Source organism: Dermacentor andersoni, chromosome 9, assembly GCF_023375885.2.
Source record: "Dermacentor andersoni chromosome 9, qqDerAnde1_hic_scaffold, whole genome shotgun sequence".
NCBI classification, from domain to species: Eukaryota; Metazoa; Arthropoda; class Arachnida; order Ixodida; family Ixodidae; genus Dermacentor; species Dermacentor andersoni.
In genome coordinates, this window is record NC_092822.1 from 133,341,485 (window position 1) to 133,359,920 (window position 18,436).

General features: G+C 46.9%; 1 protein-coding gene across 2 annotated transcripts in view; it reads right to left on the reverse strand.

The window, feature by feature from the left end:
- Positions 1–18,436, reverse strand: part of LOC126529753 (agrin-like) — a 481,149-nt gene that overhangs the window by 25,751 nt on the left and 436,962 nt on the right. For both annotated transcript variants that reach the window (XM_055069999.1, XM_055069998.1), the window contains one exon: positions 7,501–7,530. In XM_055069999.1, the coding sequence (XP_054925974.1) occupies positions 7,501–7,530 (30 nt within the window). The remainder of the gene's footprint in view (positions 1–7,500; positions 7,531–18,436) is intronic.

The following is an 18,436-nucleotide window of genomic DNA, read 5'->3' on the forward strand; positions in this document are numbered from 1 at the left end:
AATACCGCATGTCGAGCGAGGGCGTCACGAAAGTCTTCAACCCTATACGGGCGAGCACATACGTCAGCGTGCAAAAGACGGTTTGTAAACAAACCGAGAGAGAATAGTCTAGAGGAATTCGAAATCCCACAGGTAACACCGCAAGAAGTGAAGAAAGCCTTGGGAGCTATGCAAAGGGAGAAGGCAGCTGGGGAGGATCAGGTAACAGCAGATTTGTTGAAGGATGGGGGGCAGATTGTTCTAGAGAAACTGGCCACCCTGTATACGCAATGCCTCAGGATTTCGAGCGTACCGGAATCTTGGAAAAACGCTAATATAATCCTAATCCATAAGAAAGGGGACGCCAAAGACTTGAAAAATTATAGACCGATCAGTTTACTGTCCGTTGCCTACAAAGTATTTACTAAGGTAACTGCAAATAGAATCAGGAACACCTTAGACTTCCGTCAACCAAAGGACCAGGCAGGATTCCGTAAAGGCTACTCAACGATAGACCATATTCACACTTTAAATCAGGTGATAGAAAAATGTGCGGAGTATAACCAACCTTTATATATAGCTTTCATTGATTACGAGAAAGCGTTTGATTCAGTCGAAACCTCAGCAGTCATGGAGGCATTGCGGAATAAGGGTGTAGACGAGCCGTATGTAAAAATACTGAAAGATATCTATAGCGGCTCCACAGCCACCGTAGTCCTAAATAAAGAAAGCAACAAAATCCCAATAAAGAAAGGCGTCAGGCAGGGAGATGCGATCTCTCCGGTGCTATTCACAGCGTGTTTACAGGAGGTATTCAGAGACCTGTATTGGGAAGAATTGGGGATAAGAGGTAATGGAGAATACCTTAGTAACTTGCGATTCGCTGATGATATTGCCTTGCTTAGTAACTCAGGGAACGAACTGCAATGCATGCTCACTGACCTGGAGAGGCAAAGCCGAAGGGTGGGTCTAAAAATTGATCTGCAGGAAACTGAAGTAATGTTTCGAAGTCTCGGTAGAGAACAGCAGTTTACGATCGGAAGTCAGGCACTGGAAGTGGTAAGGGAATACATCTACTTAGGACAGGTAGTGACTGCGGATCCGGATCATGAGACCGAAATTATCCGAAGAATAAGAATGGGCTGGGGTGCGTTTGGCAGGCATTCTCAGATCATGAACAGCAGGTTGCCATTATCCCTCAAGAGAAAAGTTTATAACAGCTGTGTCTTACCAGTACTCACGTACGGGGCAGAAACCTGGAGGATTAGGAAAAGAGTTCTACATAAATTGAGGACGACGCAACGAGCTATGGAAAGAAGAATGATAGGTGTAACGTTAAGGGATAAGAAAAGAGCAGATTGGGTGAGGGAACAAACGCGAGTTAATGATATTTTAGCTGAAATCAATAAAAAGAAATGGGCATGGGCAGGACACGTAATGAGGAGGGAAGATAACCGATGGTCATTAAGAGTTATGGAATGGATTCCAACGGAAGGAAAGCGTAGCAGAGGGCGGCAGAAAGTTAGGTGGGCGGATGCGATTAAGAAGTTTGTAGGGACAACATGGCCGCAATTAGTACATGACCCGGTGTTGTGCCATTACCACAAGCCCGGATTCCGAATCTACAAGATACAGAATTTATCCCGCGAGCGCCCTTTGGACAAACTCGGGGCTGCGCCGAAAGGCACAGCGCCCTAATTCTCCTTTGACAAGTGAAGATGCTGAGCCGTCAGGCAGCGGTGTCCTGCGGAGAAGCATCGGCGAGCGACATGTCCAAACGTGCAACCAAGTGCCAGACAGCCCGGCGCCGTACCTCCTTTTGCCCGGAGGTCACCGCGCGCGCCAACTTTCAACCGCGTGGCCAGCGCGGTAGCTGGTTGGACCTCTCGGACGACCGTCCAGTGCTGGCTTTGTATTGGGCCGTTTGAGTGACAATGGTTTCTCGGGGCATTATAAGGCCCGACGCAGCCGCCTGGAAAACCGGATCCGCCGACCCACCGGGAGCCGAGTGCCGCTCTCGAGTGGAGTGAGATGTGTCACGCGTTGTAGTCTCGCCGGACGTCGCCGTGCGGGAACAGTCGCGTTTGCTGTGAGCTCTGGGCCCCAGTGCCGATCCGATCTTGTCCTGTATGATGACCTGTATATAATGTATAAAGTCAATTTCGTTATTCTCACCGACACCTGACTCGGAGTCTTCGCTACCAACGCTCTGTCATGAAACGGGTGACGAGCGCTACGGGACCACCTCAAAGTCGTAATAGGGGTGGCAGCGGTGTAAAGTCGTAACACCGGGTAGTTGGAGAAGTATGGGAGAGGCCTTTGCCCTGCAGTGGGCATAACCAGGCTGATGATGATGATGATGAAACAAACCGACAGGTATAGAAACTGTGCAGAACTACCTCTTACTCACCGTCCATTGACGAAAAGCTGTTTCCGCCGCCAGCCGTGGCCGCTGTAACATCTCCGACGGTGCCCTGCGTTCTGCGTCCGTTCACGAGTGTGGCCGGAATTGAAACCCTTCATTGTGCCACGGATGCATACATCGACAAGCAATATGAAATGCGCTTATGAATTTATCGCGGGCAAGCCAGTGCCTTGAGACGCTTGACGCGTTTCGATTTCGCCAGCTCGACTTGCTCAGTCGTTGCAATTAGCAGCGACTGTGCGTCTCGGCAGCGTTTTATGGACTTCCAAGAGTATAGATTACTCTAGAATTGACGACAATGAAGGCAGTTAAAGCGAAATAAACAAAGCCACAAGAACGTCTGAATCCACTAGCACGAACATCAGGCAAGTCTATGCACTTTCCGTCATTCCCATGGCAGCTGAACGATCGCAGCGCCAGTGTTCAGTCTAGAAATTACTGTGGGAAACTCTGTATGCAAAGGGGCTTCGATTTCAGCTCCCTTAACACTAGTGCCAGAATCCCCTATCGGAATTATTGTATCAACCGTTGTATTAGGTTATTTGTTAGCTTCATGATCATGATCTACATTAATGGTTTTCTTTCTCTCCTTTTAAAGGGCATGGGAGTTTTGAGACACGGAATTTGAAAAATTATGAGAGGGTAGACATATAAATCAGAACTATAACACATGTATGGCATAACTGAATAATTGAAGCAAGCTAGGCGACTCTCACCGTCCCGTTTCAATGGAAATGTCATAAAATCTAGATCATCGTCAGTATTGTATTGCGTCATTTGACACGCGATGGCACATGCGCGCTGCATAGCGTAGATACGTACAAACCTTGCGTTGCAATTCCGTTATATCCCACCACGTGTGCCGACACGCAGCAGTCACCAAGAGCAATTAAGTGCTCCGTGCAGTTGGCGCTAGTTTAATGAAGCATGCTAGGTGACTGTTTGGCGCCTTCTCGTTTTGAAGGGGATGCCAATAAATAATTGTTATCATAATCATGAGCAACAGCAACGTACAAGGCCGCGGGTAAAGGGATGTGACATGTGCGCCGCGTAATCAGCAGATACCAGTGTTTACTCTACGGTACACGTTATGGCGCCTCCTGGCACGGTGCGAGCCGCTACTGAAGAAGCAAATCGTGCAGCTACGCGCGCCACTACAACCAGACCGCGTCTGGCTCAGCAGGCAGCAGCAGAAGGCTTGTGCAGAGAGCAACAAAAGCTGCAGCTCGTCGTTGAGGCCACGCGGACGTGAAACCGCGTTTTATCGTGAGAGACTTCGCCGCGAAGACACTGTAGTGCACGGTGCCAAAAATGGAGACTTGATTTGCGAGTAGTGCGTCTCGCGGTTCATCGACTAAAAAACTTTGCGCTGGGCAGCCGGTTTGACGTGTCACCTATTCGTTGGAGGGAGTAGACGTTCTTATTCGTGATTTTGTTCAGGCGACGGTAATCGACGCAGAAACGCAGCGTTCTAGCTTTTTTCTTCATCAAGACTACACGAGACGCCCTACTCGATTTTCGACGGCTGGACGATGTCGTCGCGCGGCATTTCGCGTACTGGTTGCTCTATAACTTCACGTTCTCGCGTCGACAATCAATAAGGGCTCCGGCAAAGTGTTCGAGGGCACCTTCGGTTATTAGGGGAGGATTAGAAACCAGTGTTTGTCAAATCCTTGATGACGACGAGAAGCAGTCCTTGTATTGATTGAGGACACGCTTCAGCTGTGCTTGCTTATGCCTGGTGTTAAAATTGTGCAACCAGGACCGTGGAGGTAGCGTGGACATGTCGGTTTAGTGCTTGACTAGCATGGAGCGACCCAGGCAGAGACGCTAGACGATCCACGTAACGAGCAACGGATAACTTTTAATTACATCGTTACGGAGCGGTCAGCTATGCAAGCTTTCTGACGGAGAGCGACATACACTGTAGCATGTGCGCAAGTCTGTCGAATGCTGAAATCCGTTGTCGGAGTGGGGAAGGAAGGGGGGGGGGTCTCTTTATGCACTCTTTGGAACGCCCTCACTGGGGAGAAGGAGACGCGAACGCTATCCACGCTTGCGACCGCCACTCACTGCATGGAAGACAGCTCACCAATTTTTCTATCCGTCACTGGCCCAGGACACGGAAAGGAACTGACCGCTCGCACACTCACAGACACCGCCGGCGTCTTCCTCGCTGAAGCGGAGAAGAAAGAGGAAATGAACATAACCGCCACACTCACTGAAGAGAGATACCACTGTAGACCCTACGCAGACATCAGGGCGTCGTGCGAGCTGTGGGTAAGGAGGAGAAAACGCTCACACAGAAGTTAACGCCTTTTGGCCATGTTGCGGCCTCCTAGGCGTTTGTCAACGGTTGTGGACGTCTCGGCGTATTTCCTTTAAAAAACGACTCGGTATGCGCCGTGGCTTAGGAGGCGCGACATCAATTTTTCACCAGACAGGCCAGTCGTAACACTGAGAAGAATCGGATTAAAATCGAAAGATGGTTCTGTACACGGACATACTCGCATCTCCAGCTGAATGCGAGAGGACATCGCTGAGACATCTTCCATACAAGCAATCTTCGTGCCCTTGTTCGGGTGTTTAAACCCTCCACTGAAGTTTGTAAGCATTACTTCAGTATTTAATCCGCGCAGTCGAGGAATTCCTCTTACAACTCAAGTTTCACCGTCGAGCAGTAGCTGTTGGTGACCCTCGAAGACGCATTCAACCTCTGCGCATGTTTCGGTGGCGACGGAAATAATCATGCTGGAGTGAGGTGTAACCCTGAATTCGTATTTGAGCACACTCAAACTTGGTGAGCCAGAGAACACCTGGTTGTACCATATGGTATTCGGATACCGTTATCGACTGCGCCGTGTTGGTTCAACATGTTCATGCCTAGAACTACGTCTCGCGCGTTCTGCTGGATAATGATGAAAGCGGTGGGATAGGTCCGTTCATGAACTGTAATTCCTGCCCTGCAGATTCCATTAAGCGTTATCACGTGTCCTCCAGCTGTCCGGATTTGAACGCCTCAGCTTTCCTAAACTTGCCGGCGAACAGGCTACTGACGTCACAGTAGTCGGCTCCTCTATCGACTAGAGTGGACACGTTTTCGCTGTCGATAAGATCGTTGAGGTCGGTGGCTCGGTTAGGCCATGGGAATGGGTGACGGCTGTGCCGCGCTGTCCGATTGATGTTACGTCGGGTCGTCAGGTCCTTTTTTGTCGGTGTATTGTTGACTTCGAGGCTTTCTCTCATTCTTTATTACACGTTCTTGATTACAATACATAAAAAATAATCAAAATTGGCTAGAGCCATAGCCAAAGGCTAGAAGGGGCCTAAACTAAGATATGTAAGTACAAGCAATAACTTTTAGAAAGCAAACAATAAATTTTAAGAATCCATAGCTGGTGAGGATGAAAATAAACGCGAAAAAGAAAGCATAAACTGCGAATCATTATAAGGTGATACGCAACAGAAAAAAAATGCATGATACTACAATTGACATAACCAACACAATTGACATGTAATTGGCGTGGGGATGCATACACTGCAGGTACAATACAACAGACGGTAATAAAAATAGGTTATGTGTACCAATGACACAGTGGAGAAAAATTATTTCAATACTGCAATAAAAAGTCATCTATGACAAATGCGGGCGAATTAATTTTACTACCTGGGGTTCCTTAACGCTCACCTAAATATAAGTGCACGGGTCTTTTTGCATTTCGCCGCCATCGAGATGTGGCCGCCGTGGCCGGGATTTGATTCCGCGACTTCGTGCTTAGCTGCGAAACACCAAAGCTACTAAGCAACCACAGCGATGCTCGGTTAGTCATGGTGGGAGTTGACTTGGCCACGATCTTCCTGGTCGTTTCAGGCAGAAACCCGTGCCCCGCGGGCGGGATTTTTAGCCTGTGGCTTGCTCGATGCTTCGGGGCCAGGCTGGCGTTTTCTTCAGGGTGTGGGTGCGTCCGGTATATATGTAAATGCAAAAGCACTCCACCAGATGACGTTGTAATGAGAGTGAGAGCACCGTAGTAAAATTGTCAAACCACGAAACTAAGTTTTTATCGGGCAAACCTGTGCCCACAAAAGTAATTGATACTCGAAGAGCAACGATAGCGGCGAGCATAGTCCGCGATCGCCGAAATCCGATCAACGGCTCAAGCGCATTGGCTTTCGTGCACGACTCGAACGGTCCAGCGTAATTGCTGGCGCCAGCGACTGTTCCGGAAAGTGCTGCAGAATTCGTGTCGCGCAACCAATCTTAGTGCACAAAGTTCGATGGAACAGATGGAAGGAGCGATAACATTTTAGGTCATTCCAAAGCATGCAGGCGCGTCAGGCGCTGACCTGTAACTTTAAGCTGTTAGCAGGTGAAGCGCAATCCCCGGAAGAAGGAGAAATTAGTATAACTGCCAATATTGATACCACCTTTTGGTTCTCCCAGGCAGCTGGAAATCTTTCAACCGTTCATTTCATACGTCAATACAGACTAAAACCCCAGATTAACAAATTTATTTTGGCCGCTTATTGACCCAGACACTTAAAGTGTGCCTGCACATTCTCCCTAGCATGCGGACCCCCTTCCCTCCCATTTTTAAGTGCATACGTTGGTAATGATGTACTTTTTTTTTCAAGACATCTTAAAGGCTGTATGAGGACTTGTAGCCGCGCTAACAGCTGCCCTGTAAAAATATGCTGCACTTGAAACAGCTAACCTACGCATCCTAACAGAGGGTGGGCCTTCAATCCTAATAGAAAGTTTCACGACTGAGTGTATTGACACTCCGTTTCTCGCGGTTTTTCGCGCCAATTCAAAATATTAATATCTCTTTGAGCAACAAATATTACCCTTGAATAATATGATGTTTTGCGACATTCAGATTGTGTTTTGCATTCTCGTGAGTTGGTTGTCTAAAGCAGACAATGTGGGACAACGTCATTACATCATCATTACGTCAAAGAAATACGTGCCTATAGTGCCTACCAGGAATGTGTCGGTGAGACATGCAAATTAATGCGAACTGAAAGAAAATATTCGTGGATGAAAGCGTGGCAGGCCATCTAGCGCAATAATAAATAAAATGCCATTTACTCACCCTAAGGGCTCTTCGTCAACGCCAGGCTCCCTGGAAAAATAAAAACACCTATTAAAATATACACGTGCGCAAATTCATTATTAAGTGTGGATACTTAACTTCGCAAACTTGGCGGTGTATATTGCAAGCAGTCCTGCTAGCCGTTACTTTCTTTCACACTAAGGCACAAAATTATATCCTGGATTACGTACCCCTGCAGCCTAATTGTGAGCGAACGGGTTCCTGCTGTATGGCATCAGGCTTTCCCTGTTGGCAAGCAAATTTTAAAGTTTAAAGTTTCAAGGTTATTGCTTCATTCATTAGTGGTACATATATGCAGTAGAAGTTATACAGAAAGAGGTCCCCCAGTTATAAACTGCAGCGGGGCCTCTTGTAATTAGTTACATAATAATATATAAAGAAAAAGGTGTCAGTTGCGGTTATAAACAAAAAGCAGATTACGCAATTTCTACTGTGTTAAAGTAATAAAACCTGTGGCAACACATCACAACATAAAAAAATGTACATATTAAGCAACATAAAAAATACTTCAAAGAATAGATGCAGTTTGCAAGGTATTAATATAAGCTCTCAGTGAACGTTGGTATGACGATAATGTATGTGAGGGTTTCACGTGAGCAGGTAATTTATTCCACATTTTCACACTAGCAAAACCAACAGTTAGATTGAATAACAACTTATCAACTTCACTGATAGGATTCACAGCCTCTCTCTCTGTGAACACTGACGAAGAAAATTTGGATTGTAACCGTATGGAATGGCCTTATTCACGATATTATACACTAGCCATCCTTAAAGTCTAACATAAATAAATTCAGCGAAAATTCACAGGCTGGAGGAGTTTTTTCCTCGTGTGGCGCGGGGCCAGTGCGAATTTTGTTTCAACTGCAAAGTTTTCATCTCGTTTGTTTCTTTCGGAAAACTCGTTTTGGGGTTCTTTTCTTTCGTAGTTTCGTACTGTTATTGGTCGAAAGACGATTTGTCCTTTCACATTTTCAAAGTCCTTCAGTGCTATAAAGTCCTTCAGCGTGAGCCTCAACTGCTTAAGCCATACAATAAGAAAGGGCAGATGGTGCTGCGACTGTAAGAAGTTGATGAAGCTGACTTGCATTAACAAAGGAGGGGACCAGTGCAGCAATTTGCCTTTTCAAGAAATTCAGGTGCGAGAACCCAACAAGTAAGGCAACTGTGGCCGATAACCAAAGGAGTAAAAATTGCTTAGCGCTCGTCTCCTAGGACATTAGTCTGGCAGTCACGGTCACATCACCGCTGTGCCTACAAGTCAACGAAGACAGCGAGCTTACGAAATGCGCAAGAAAGGCACGAGACCATGCGCATGCCGTGAAGTGGGTTAAAATATTCTTCTCAATTGCTCTTCATGTTATATCCCACAAGCCGGGTGGTGCATTTGTTATTATTATTAATTAGTGCTTTATGGCGCAAGGGTTCAACGGCCAAAGAGCGCCAGCAACAATGTTTAGTAGTGCGGTAGAATGTTATGAACATGACAGCGGGTATAATGGGTTGCAATGCCTGTGACGTACTGCGCTGGCTGTAAAAGCCTAGGAATTAAAAGCATAAGGCTTGCATTTCTTGGGAGAATTTAGGATGATTATGTAGGATTTCGGGTAGCGTAGGGAAGATGAGTTTAAAAGCGGTAAGATGTATTCTTCAAAAAGTTCACATCATTAAGATAACTTAACAGACGGTCGAGGGGGAACATCGGCTCAGCCGATAGGAAAAATGCAAGGTGCATCGGTAAATTGGTGCGGTAAAGTTCAGGAAAGTATTTTTTCGCGTGGCTTCCATGCCAGGGCATTGTATAAGAACATGGATGACTGTGAGTTGATGTCTACATCTAATGCAGACCGGTGGATCAGTACCGGTTAGCAAGTATGAGTGTGTTGCATGTGTGTGTCCTATCCTCAGTCTCGACATGATTACTTCCTTCTGTCTATGCCGGTGTACAGGTGTTTGGGTAATGTAGGGTTGGATGATGTGAAGTTTGTTATTATTTTCTGTGTCCCAAGCTTCTTGCCATGCGTGATGCAGTATTCCTCGAACGACAGGTTTCATATCTGTATATGGAACATAGCTTACATCTATTTGGGGCCTTAGACCTTCTAAAGCCGCATTTGCGTCTGCCGCTTCATTACCAGGTATACTAGTATGGCCAGGTACCCAGCAGATTATATGTAGCCCTCTCTTGTAGGCTAAGGATAAGCTGCTGATGAGAGTGTTTATCACCGGATTCTTTATTTTTCTAGGTGTATCGACAGGACCACACTTAAGGCATCTGTGTATATTATCGATTGATTGATCTGTTTTATTGTTATTTCTTTAATTGCGAGGAGTACAGCATGAGCTTCAGCAGTGAAGATACTTGTGTACTTATTTAATCTTAAGTAGGCTACAATATCTGGACCAATCGCAGCACATGATGTTGTTTCAGCAGTTTTTGAAGCATCAGTGTAAAATTCTGGACATTTGTACTTACTCTGTAGTGATAAGAAGTGTTGTTTTACAGCTTCTTGGGGTGTATGCTTTTTGTTGGTTTCTGTGAACGAGAAGTCACAATGTAGGGTGACTGATTTCCAGGGTGCTAGTAACTCGTTAGTGTTATGCAGGTGAACGTCCGACAGCAATATGTTGTTTTCGTGACATAGCGACAGTGCTTTCAGTGGAAATGGCTTTGCTAATGTTGGCCGCTTTGCAAAGAGGGTTTGCGTTTCTGTGCTCTTCAACATTTTGTAACACGGGTGTTCTCGGTTGGAACTAATGTTAAGTGCGCGCATAAAACTACAATACTTACGTTGTCAGTCTAGGTTCCACTGATTCGCTTCTACGTGCAAACTTGGAACAGGGCTAGACTGGAATGCACCTAGGGCTAGTCGCATGCCAAGGTTATGTACAGGGTCCAGAATTTTTAAAACAGAATGTGAAGCTGATTGGTAAACAATGTTCCCGTAATCGATACGTGTTCTAATCAAATAGTTATAGAGCGAGAACAAGCATTTCTTGTCAGTTCCCCAGGACTGGTGCGAAAGAATTTTGAGGATGTTCATAGTTTTTAAGCAGTTCATTTTTATGTTTTTTATATGTTCCACAAACGAGAGCTTATCATCCAATATAACGCCAAGAAATTTCTGCTTCTTTTTTACACTAAGCACATACGCGTTCATTGTAAGATTCGGGTCAGGAAGTATGCCTCTTTAACGACAAAATAACACGCACGTCATCTTTTCTTCATTAAATCGAAAGCCATTCTTGCCAGCCCATTTTGAAAGCCTGTTCACTCCCAGCTGAATCTGCCTCTTTTGCAGTTGCGCAAAGCTATTTTTAATTCTTGCATCGTGAATGGGCAATTGTGCCCATCGCTATGGGATTTTCGGAAGGAGAAGGGTATTGACTCAGCTAATTTTTTATGGGTTAGGAACGCTTTTGTGTAATTCGCGCAACTCGATATGTGCTCAATGTGTTCGCCCAAAGAATCTGCTTGCCCTTTTGATGTAGTAGCACTGTCATTTACCACGGGCAAGGGTAGTGTGGCATTCCCCTTCAGCCTTCGAACCCTACAGTACACTTTCTGGCTATCCTTGTATGAGTTTATTGGGCCGATATAATTTCTCCAACTAGCTCTCTTGGCCTCCCAACGAATACGTCTTCCATTTGCTTTTACACGTTTGAAATTTATAAAGTTTTCTTTTGTTGGATATTTGGAAAACGTACGCCATGCTTTGTCTTGTTCTTTCCGTGCTTGCTTGCACTCTTCATTCCACCAGGGCTTAGGATTCACTATTTTACCAGAGGTTTGTGGTATCGATTGTTTCGCGGCATGCATAATGTGTTCAGTTATATAGGCGGTCATTTCTTCAATATCAAGCTGCCTTACGGATTCAAGGGATATACATGCGAGCTCTTTGAATTCTGCCCAGTTTGCAGCATTTAGCTTCGATTTCTTTGGATTTACAGGTGGGTCATACGTATGTATCGCCTCTAAGAGAACTGGATAATGGTCACTTCCAAAGGAGTCTGTGAGAGCTCTCCATTCAAACAATGGCAGAAGGGTTGCAGACCCAACCGCCAGATCTATTGAGGAGTAGGTGTTATGTGTAGTGCTATAATAAGTCGGGAACTTTTTGTTAAACAGCGGTGCTGCAGAGGATAGAAGAAATTTTCCATTACGCGGTCTCTTGCATCACAGCGTGAGTCCCCCCAGAGTCCACTATGAGCATTAAAATCACCAACCACAATATACGGCTCAGGAAGCTGGTCTATTAGTTTTTCAAACTCAGTAATGTCGAGCCGCTTGTCTGGTGGAATATACAAAGAGCATACAGTTGTAAGCCTATCAAGCAAAATAGCTCGCACGGCTACTGCCTCATAACGCGTGTTAAGTTGGAGATTTTGGCATGCAACAGTCTTTGATATTATTATTGCCACGCCACCTGATGCAGCATGTCCATCATCACGGTCTTTCCGAAAAATTCCAAACTGAGTTAGAAAGTTCGAGTCACTTGATTTTAAGTGCGTTTCCTGAACACAGAACACTCTAGGCTTATACGTAGATAATACTTCTTTGACGTCATCTAGGTTATGCAAAAGCCCTCTGGCATTCCATTGCAATATCTGAACACCCATTATGACAAAGGTGTTTTTGGGAGCGTTCTGGGTAGAGTGATAACGTTATGTTGGTTTTGGTGGAATTATTCGAAGGTTTTTTTTTCTTTTTTACGTCCTTCAAGCAAGCTGCGCTTGTCTTTTGGTGCCGCTGGCACCGATGTACTTGCGTCTACCTCCATCTCCTTCTCAGAGGCGGTGGAGGCGGGGTCACGAGGCTCTGGGAGACGTGTCTCGGGCCTCGTTTTTTCCACAGTAATGCAGCCCTGCGAGAACAAGGTCTGCGTGTGGTTGGATTTGGCAGCACTGGGTGCTGCCTCTGTGGGGGCAGAAAAAGTCCCCTGTGGTTCACTGCGTGTGACCAGGGCGGGATCTTTAGGCAGTTGTGAGAGGGCCCCCTGCCTCGTCACAGCGGCAAAACTTTCGTTGCGAGGAAATGAAAGTCGCCTTCGCATTTCAGAGATTGTGATGTTTTCATTGATCTTAAGGGCAATAATATCTTTGTCTTTTTTCCAGATTGGGCATGACCGTGAGAATGCAGGATGATCCATTTCACAGTTCGTGCAGTGTGATTCAGCATTACAATTATCAGATGGATGATCGTTAGAACTACATTTGGCACACGTTAAATTTCCTCTGCATGTCTGAGAGCTGTGCCCGAACCTCTGGCATTTGAAACGACGTCTAGGATTGCGGATATAAGGCCTCACACGGATTTTCACATAGCCTGCTTCGACTGAGTCTGGTAGTGTGGTGGAGCCGAATGTAAGGATTACATGTCTTGTGGGAATTTCGGTGTCATTCCGACGGATCATGATTCTTTGAACTTTGGTAACATTTTGTTCTTCAAAAAGCTTCCATCAATTCTTCCTCACTAAGGTCAAGCATGTCTTCATCAGAGATTACCCCACGAACACTGTTGATCGAACGGTGCGCCGTGACAGTTACTGCAATGTCACCAATGAATTTGAGGTCTGAAAGCTTTTTAAGTTGCTCTTTGTCTTTCAGTTCCAGGAGGATGTCGCCACTAGCCATCCTTGTAGCTTTGAATGCTGGGCCTAGTGTGTCTCTTAAGCACTTCGAAACATTAAAGGGAGATAGTTTTCTGGCTGTTATATTGCCGTTACTGTGGATCACATGGTACTTTGCAAAGTTGTCGTAGCTCTTGAAGAAAAATTGAGTGGTTGCTTCGTTGCGCCCCCTTTTTAGAGGACGATCAGTTAAGGAAAAGGAAGGAGTAGCCATAAAAAGCATTTGTCTTCGGCAGCAGCGCCAGCCGCCCACCACTGAGTCCAATATGGGGACGCCACAAGGCTTGTAACTCAAGACTTGCGCACGCCAGCTGTACGCCACCACTATAACCGTACACGGCGTAACCAAGGCTGGTTAGCCACACAAGGTTAACCCTCACCGCCAGGAAATTAAAGTGGGAAAAAAAGATAATGAAAGGAGTGGAGATAAGGAAAGGTGCAGAAGAAAGATTATACATGGAGAGGGGGACAGGAAAAGGCGACTGCCGATTTCCCCCGGGTGGGTCAGTCCGGGGGTGCCATCTATGTGAAGCAGAGGCCAAAGAGGCGTGTTGCCTCCGCCGGGGGGCCTTAAAGGTCCAAACACCCCGCATCGGCTCAACCTCCAGGATCCCCCTTTCCCCAGACACGGCTAAGCCGCGCACGGCTACACACGGGAGGGTCCAACCCTCGTGTGCTCGGGTACGTGGTGTTGCAGCACACCAAACGCCTGCTGACGCAGACGCCCCTGCGGGGGTGCCTTTGTGATCTTGGGGCAGAACGAACAGATTCCATAAAAACGATGTCTAGAAAACAGGCGGCACAGCATTGTCGACAGTGCGAAGACTGTCTTGGATGGAAACTGGGAGAACGGTTGCCAGAACATCATAACGGTTACCCGTTTCCAATTATGATCACCATTGTACCATTGTGGTTGATGATGTTTACAGAAAAGCCCGTTTTGCAAGAGAACTACAACTTCGCTACTTGTATGCAGTGACAATTATTGCATGTGTATTTTCCTATCACATGTTTGTATTTCCGTTTATGATATGCACAGAATATTCGCAAGAATAAACCTCAGAAGTTCCTGGTTGACGACTAGGTGGTTCATGCTGATGAACTACTGTGCAAAATGCAAGGACGACTAGCGCCGTCCTACTGCTCTTTCCTCCTTTTGTCCCCAAATTACACAGTGCGCTACTCGTTCAATGGAGCTTCAGTAGGTAGTCATGTCTAGTGATTGCTTGCCTTGTACTTTGATGCATTTTATTTATTTATTTATTTATTTTAAGTACCCGCAGCGCCCGAAGGCATTATTGCAGGGGGGAATACACAGTGTACATAAGCTGGACAAAATACAGAACTGGCCAACCAAAAAATAACAGAACAATAGAAAAGTTCACGCCCCTATAAGTTCAGCAGAAATACTCTGAACGATGCTTCAGTGCCACAATCAGTAATTTCCTGCGGTAGCTGATTCCACTGTGATATTGTGTGTGCAAAAAATGAATGCCTGAAGACGTTTGTTCTACAAATCAGTTCTCTTATTTTTAAAGAGTGGTCACTTCTGTGAGATAAAAAATGAGGAGGCAAAAGGTAAGCTTCTCTATCTATTTTAACCATACCGAGATAAATGATAAAAAGCTTTTCTAATTTCATTTTTTTGTCTGCGTGTGCTTAGTAATTCCCACCCGAAGTTGTCCTCAAGTGCTGTAATACTAGAAGTAAAGTCATAGTATTACAGACAAAACGGGCTGCGCGGTTGTGTACATGCTCGAGCATATTAGACAGAGTTTCCCGTACAAAAATGACTTGATTAACCATTTAACTTTAAATTATGGGGTTTTACGTGCCAAAACCACTTTCTGATTATGAGGCACGCCGTAGTGGAGGGCTCCGAAATTTTTTAAGAGCACATACAATAGGCAGGCACTCTTTTTCTGTTACTCAGTAATTCGCCTCAGGTTTCGTGAGGGCACGACTGGCATAGGTAACTATGTATTCGGCATTAGTGTTCTTGCGTTGTGCGAGCACGGCACCAAGGCCGACACCACTGGCGTAAGTGTGAAGTTCTGTAGGTGCGCTTGGATCAAAATAGCTCAAGATTGGCGGAGACGTGAGTAGGCGCCGAAGAGTCGTAAAGGCATCAACAGAGGCTTAAGAGCAAGCAGAAAGTTCATTGTCTCCTTGGAGAAGTTGGTTTAGTGGTGCGATCGCAGTAGCGAAATTGCGAACGAAACGTCGAAAATAGGAGCATAGGCCAATGAAGTTGCGTAGTGCTTTCAAGTTTGTGGGCTTCGGAAATTCGGATACGGTACAAAGTTTAGCAGGATTAGGAAGTATGCCTTCTTTGGAGACAACGTGGCCTAATATAGTTTGTTTTCGAGCTGCAAATGGGCACTTATTTAAGTTAAACTGGAGACGAGCATTCCGGAGACAGGTCAAAACGTGATGTAAACGCCGAAGATGGGTCGGAAAATCAGGGGAAAAGACAACGCCGTCGAGGTAGCAGAGACAAGTACGTCACTTCAGGCCGCGTAGGATGCCGTCCATCATGGGTTCAAAGATGGCGAGCGTGTTGCACAGACTGAACGGCATTACAGTGAATTTTCACAAGCCGTCTGGTGTTACAAACGCAGTCAGCGTATGCCATGGGCACCTGCCAGTAGCCAGAGCGGAGATCTAAGGAGGAAAAAAACTCCGCTCCTTGCAAACATTCAAGTGCGTCGTCAATACGTGGCAACGGGTATACATCCTTTCGGGTAATCTTGTTAAGCCTTCGATAATCGACGCAAAATCGTATGGTGCCGTCTTTTTTTTTTTAACTAGGACGACTGGTGATGCCTAGGGACAACTAGAAGGCTGGATGACACAGCGATGGAGCATATCGTTTGCCTGGTCATTGATAACGCGTCTTTCAGTGGCCGATACTCGGTAGGGACGCTGTCGAATTGGTGCATGGCTCCCGTGTCGACAGTGTTCGAAACAATCGTTTTGCGGGGGAGTGATGATGCTTGGTAGTAAAAAGAGGAAGAGAAACCTTGGAGCGAGCGAAGAAGTTCGTCGCGCTGCATCTTCGTAAGGTCAGTGGCAATAGCTGGCGTAAAAGAACGCGGCAGTGACTGAGGAGGCGATGCCTCGAGAGCGGCAAGATAAGTGGAATCGTCGTACATCGTGTGAAATATTGAAGATGAGGTCAGTGGCTCTGCTCTGCCAAGGCTTTCAAGGCGGCGTTGGTTCAGCCGATCGGTTTGAGACGCACATGAGAGAGGCGCCAGCTTTGAACTCGAGGACGGCTAACTGCAGTGGTAGTGAATGGTGGCGAACTAAGAGTTCAGACGGAGCGAAGAGTACTGTGCCGTTATCTACAGAGTCAGGAGTGATACTGACAAGAGTGGAAGACCAGGCAGGTATAACGGTGTCTTCTGAAACAGCGATTTTGCGATAACGGTCTTTGTGGTCAGTGATAATATCGGTCAAAAACTGAAACAGCTCGATTTCGGTGCAGGCGCAGTCAATGAACCCATCATGGGTGGAGAGAAACTCCCAACCTAATATGACGTCCTGTGAACATGATAGCAACACGACGAATTCTATGATATAAAGGACCTCCTGAATGACGACACGAGTGGTGCAGGCGTCGGATGGCTCGACGTGCTGCGCGTTGGCAGTCCTAAGGGACTGTCCAGAAAGCGGCGTCGTCACTTTTTCTATATTGCGATTAATACGGGCATCTATCGCTGAAAGTGCAGCGCCGGTGTCGACAAGTGCTAGGGTCAATGTTCCTTCTATCGCGACTTTAATAACATTTTTCGGGGAAGTGTGAGGCCTTATACATTTCGCTGACGCCGCAGTTCTCGCCTCCTGAAGTGCGGTTGTTAGTTTTCCTGGCGCAGAGGCTCCGCCGACGGTTCATGGGTGTAAGGGAGCGGCGGCTAGGAGAAGGTGAAGGGTGAGCGGAGAATGCGGTTTCGACTACAGGAGGAGATTGAAAGGTGTCTGAATAGTTGCGGCGTTGTTGGAAACGTGGCGCACATGGACGCACGTTGGTGGGGACGTTCGGTGTAAGCAGGCGACAGTGACGTGCCACGTGTCCAGCACGGCCACAATAAAAACAAATCGGACGATTGTCTTCAGTGCGCCAATCGTCTTGAGGTCGTGCATAGTGCACCAGTGGCTGGACTGTAGGGGATACAGGTGGGCGCAAAGGTGGGCGAAGGGGGCCGTAGGTTTGTGGCGCACGTCAGGGGAGCGACCGTCGGAGCCTGCTGGAGAGAAGGCGTAATGTGGCCGGCTACCTGCTCCTTGATGACAGATTGGAGAGCGGGCGCCAACGGAGTACTCGACTGGCCGTGTGTAAGTGGAATCAAGGAAAGCTGACGAGCCACCTCTTCACGGACGAACTCCTTGATCTGCAGCAGCAGCAAAGTGTTATCTGGGGCAACAGCCAAGTTCGACTTTGAAGTGGCCTGAGGTATAGATTGGCGGGTGGCTACGCGTTGTTTGCATAGTTCGTCGAAGCTTTGACACAGACTGACGAGTTCAGATACTGTCGACGGATTTTTCGCCAACAGCATCTGGAAGGCGTCGTCTTCAATGCCTGTTAAGATATGGCGGATCGTCTCGGCATCAGCCATTGTGACGTCAACGCGGTTAGAGCGGTTGTCAACATCATAGCTGGTAAATATCTCCCAGCACTGTTGCGCACGGTCACGTAAACGTTGCTCGGCGCGAAGCTTGTGAACCGCGGGGCGCTCAAATACTTCTGTCACGTTAGCCTTGAAGGCCGTCCACGTTGTCAGATAACGTTCGTGGTTGCGCTGCCACACGCTGGCGACACAGCTCAAGCAAAACGACACGTAATTGAATTTTTTGGTGTCGTTCCAGTGGTTGTGGATGCTCACCTGGTCGTAGTCAGCGAGCCAGTCTTCTACTTCATGGTCTTCGGTACCGCTGAAGATGGGTGGGTCATGTTGACGCAGCGGGCCGAGGCAGGCCACGGTAGTCAACGGGGCAGCGGGTTGTAGTTGTGTTAGTCCTTCCGGCATAATGAAGACGGGCTGCAGTGTCCGATTACGAAGTTCCAGAATTCCGGTTGTACCCAGCAGCTCCACCAATTGTAAAGGGGGGTTTATTCGGTTCGTAGAGCATCAGCTACAAAGTCCGCACCAGCAGCTAGGGCGCAGCCAGCGAACGAACTGTGTACGCGCCACACGATGGCAAGGGGGCTTTACAGCCTGCCATTCTTCTTCGTCACAACCGCAAGAACAGAGGTCACAAAAAAAGATGACAGGTGTTTAAAA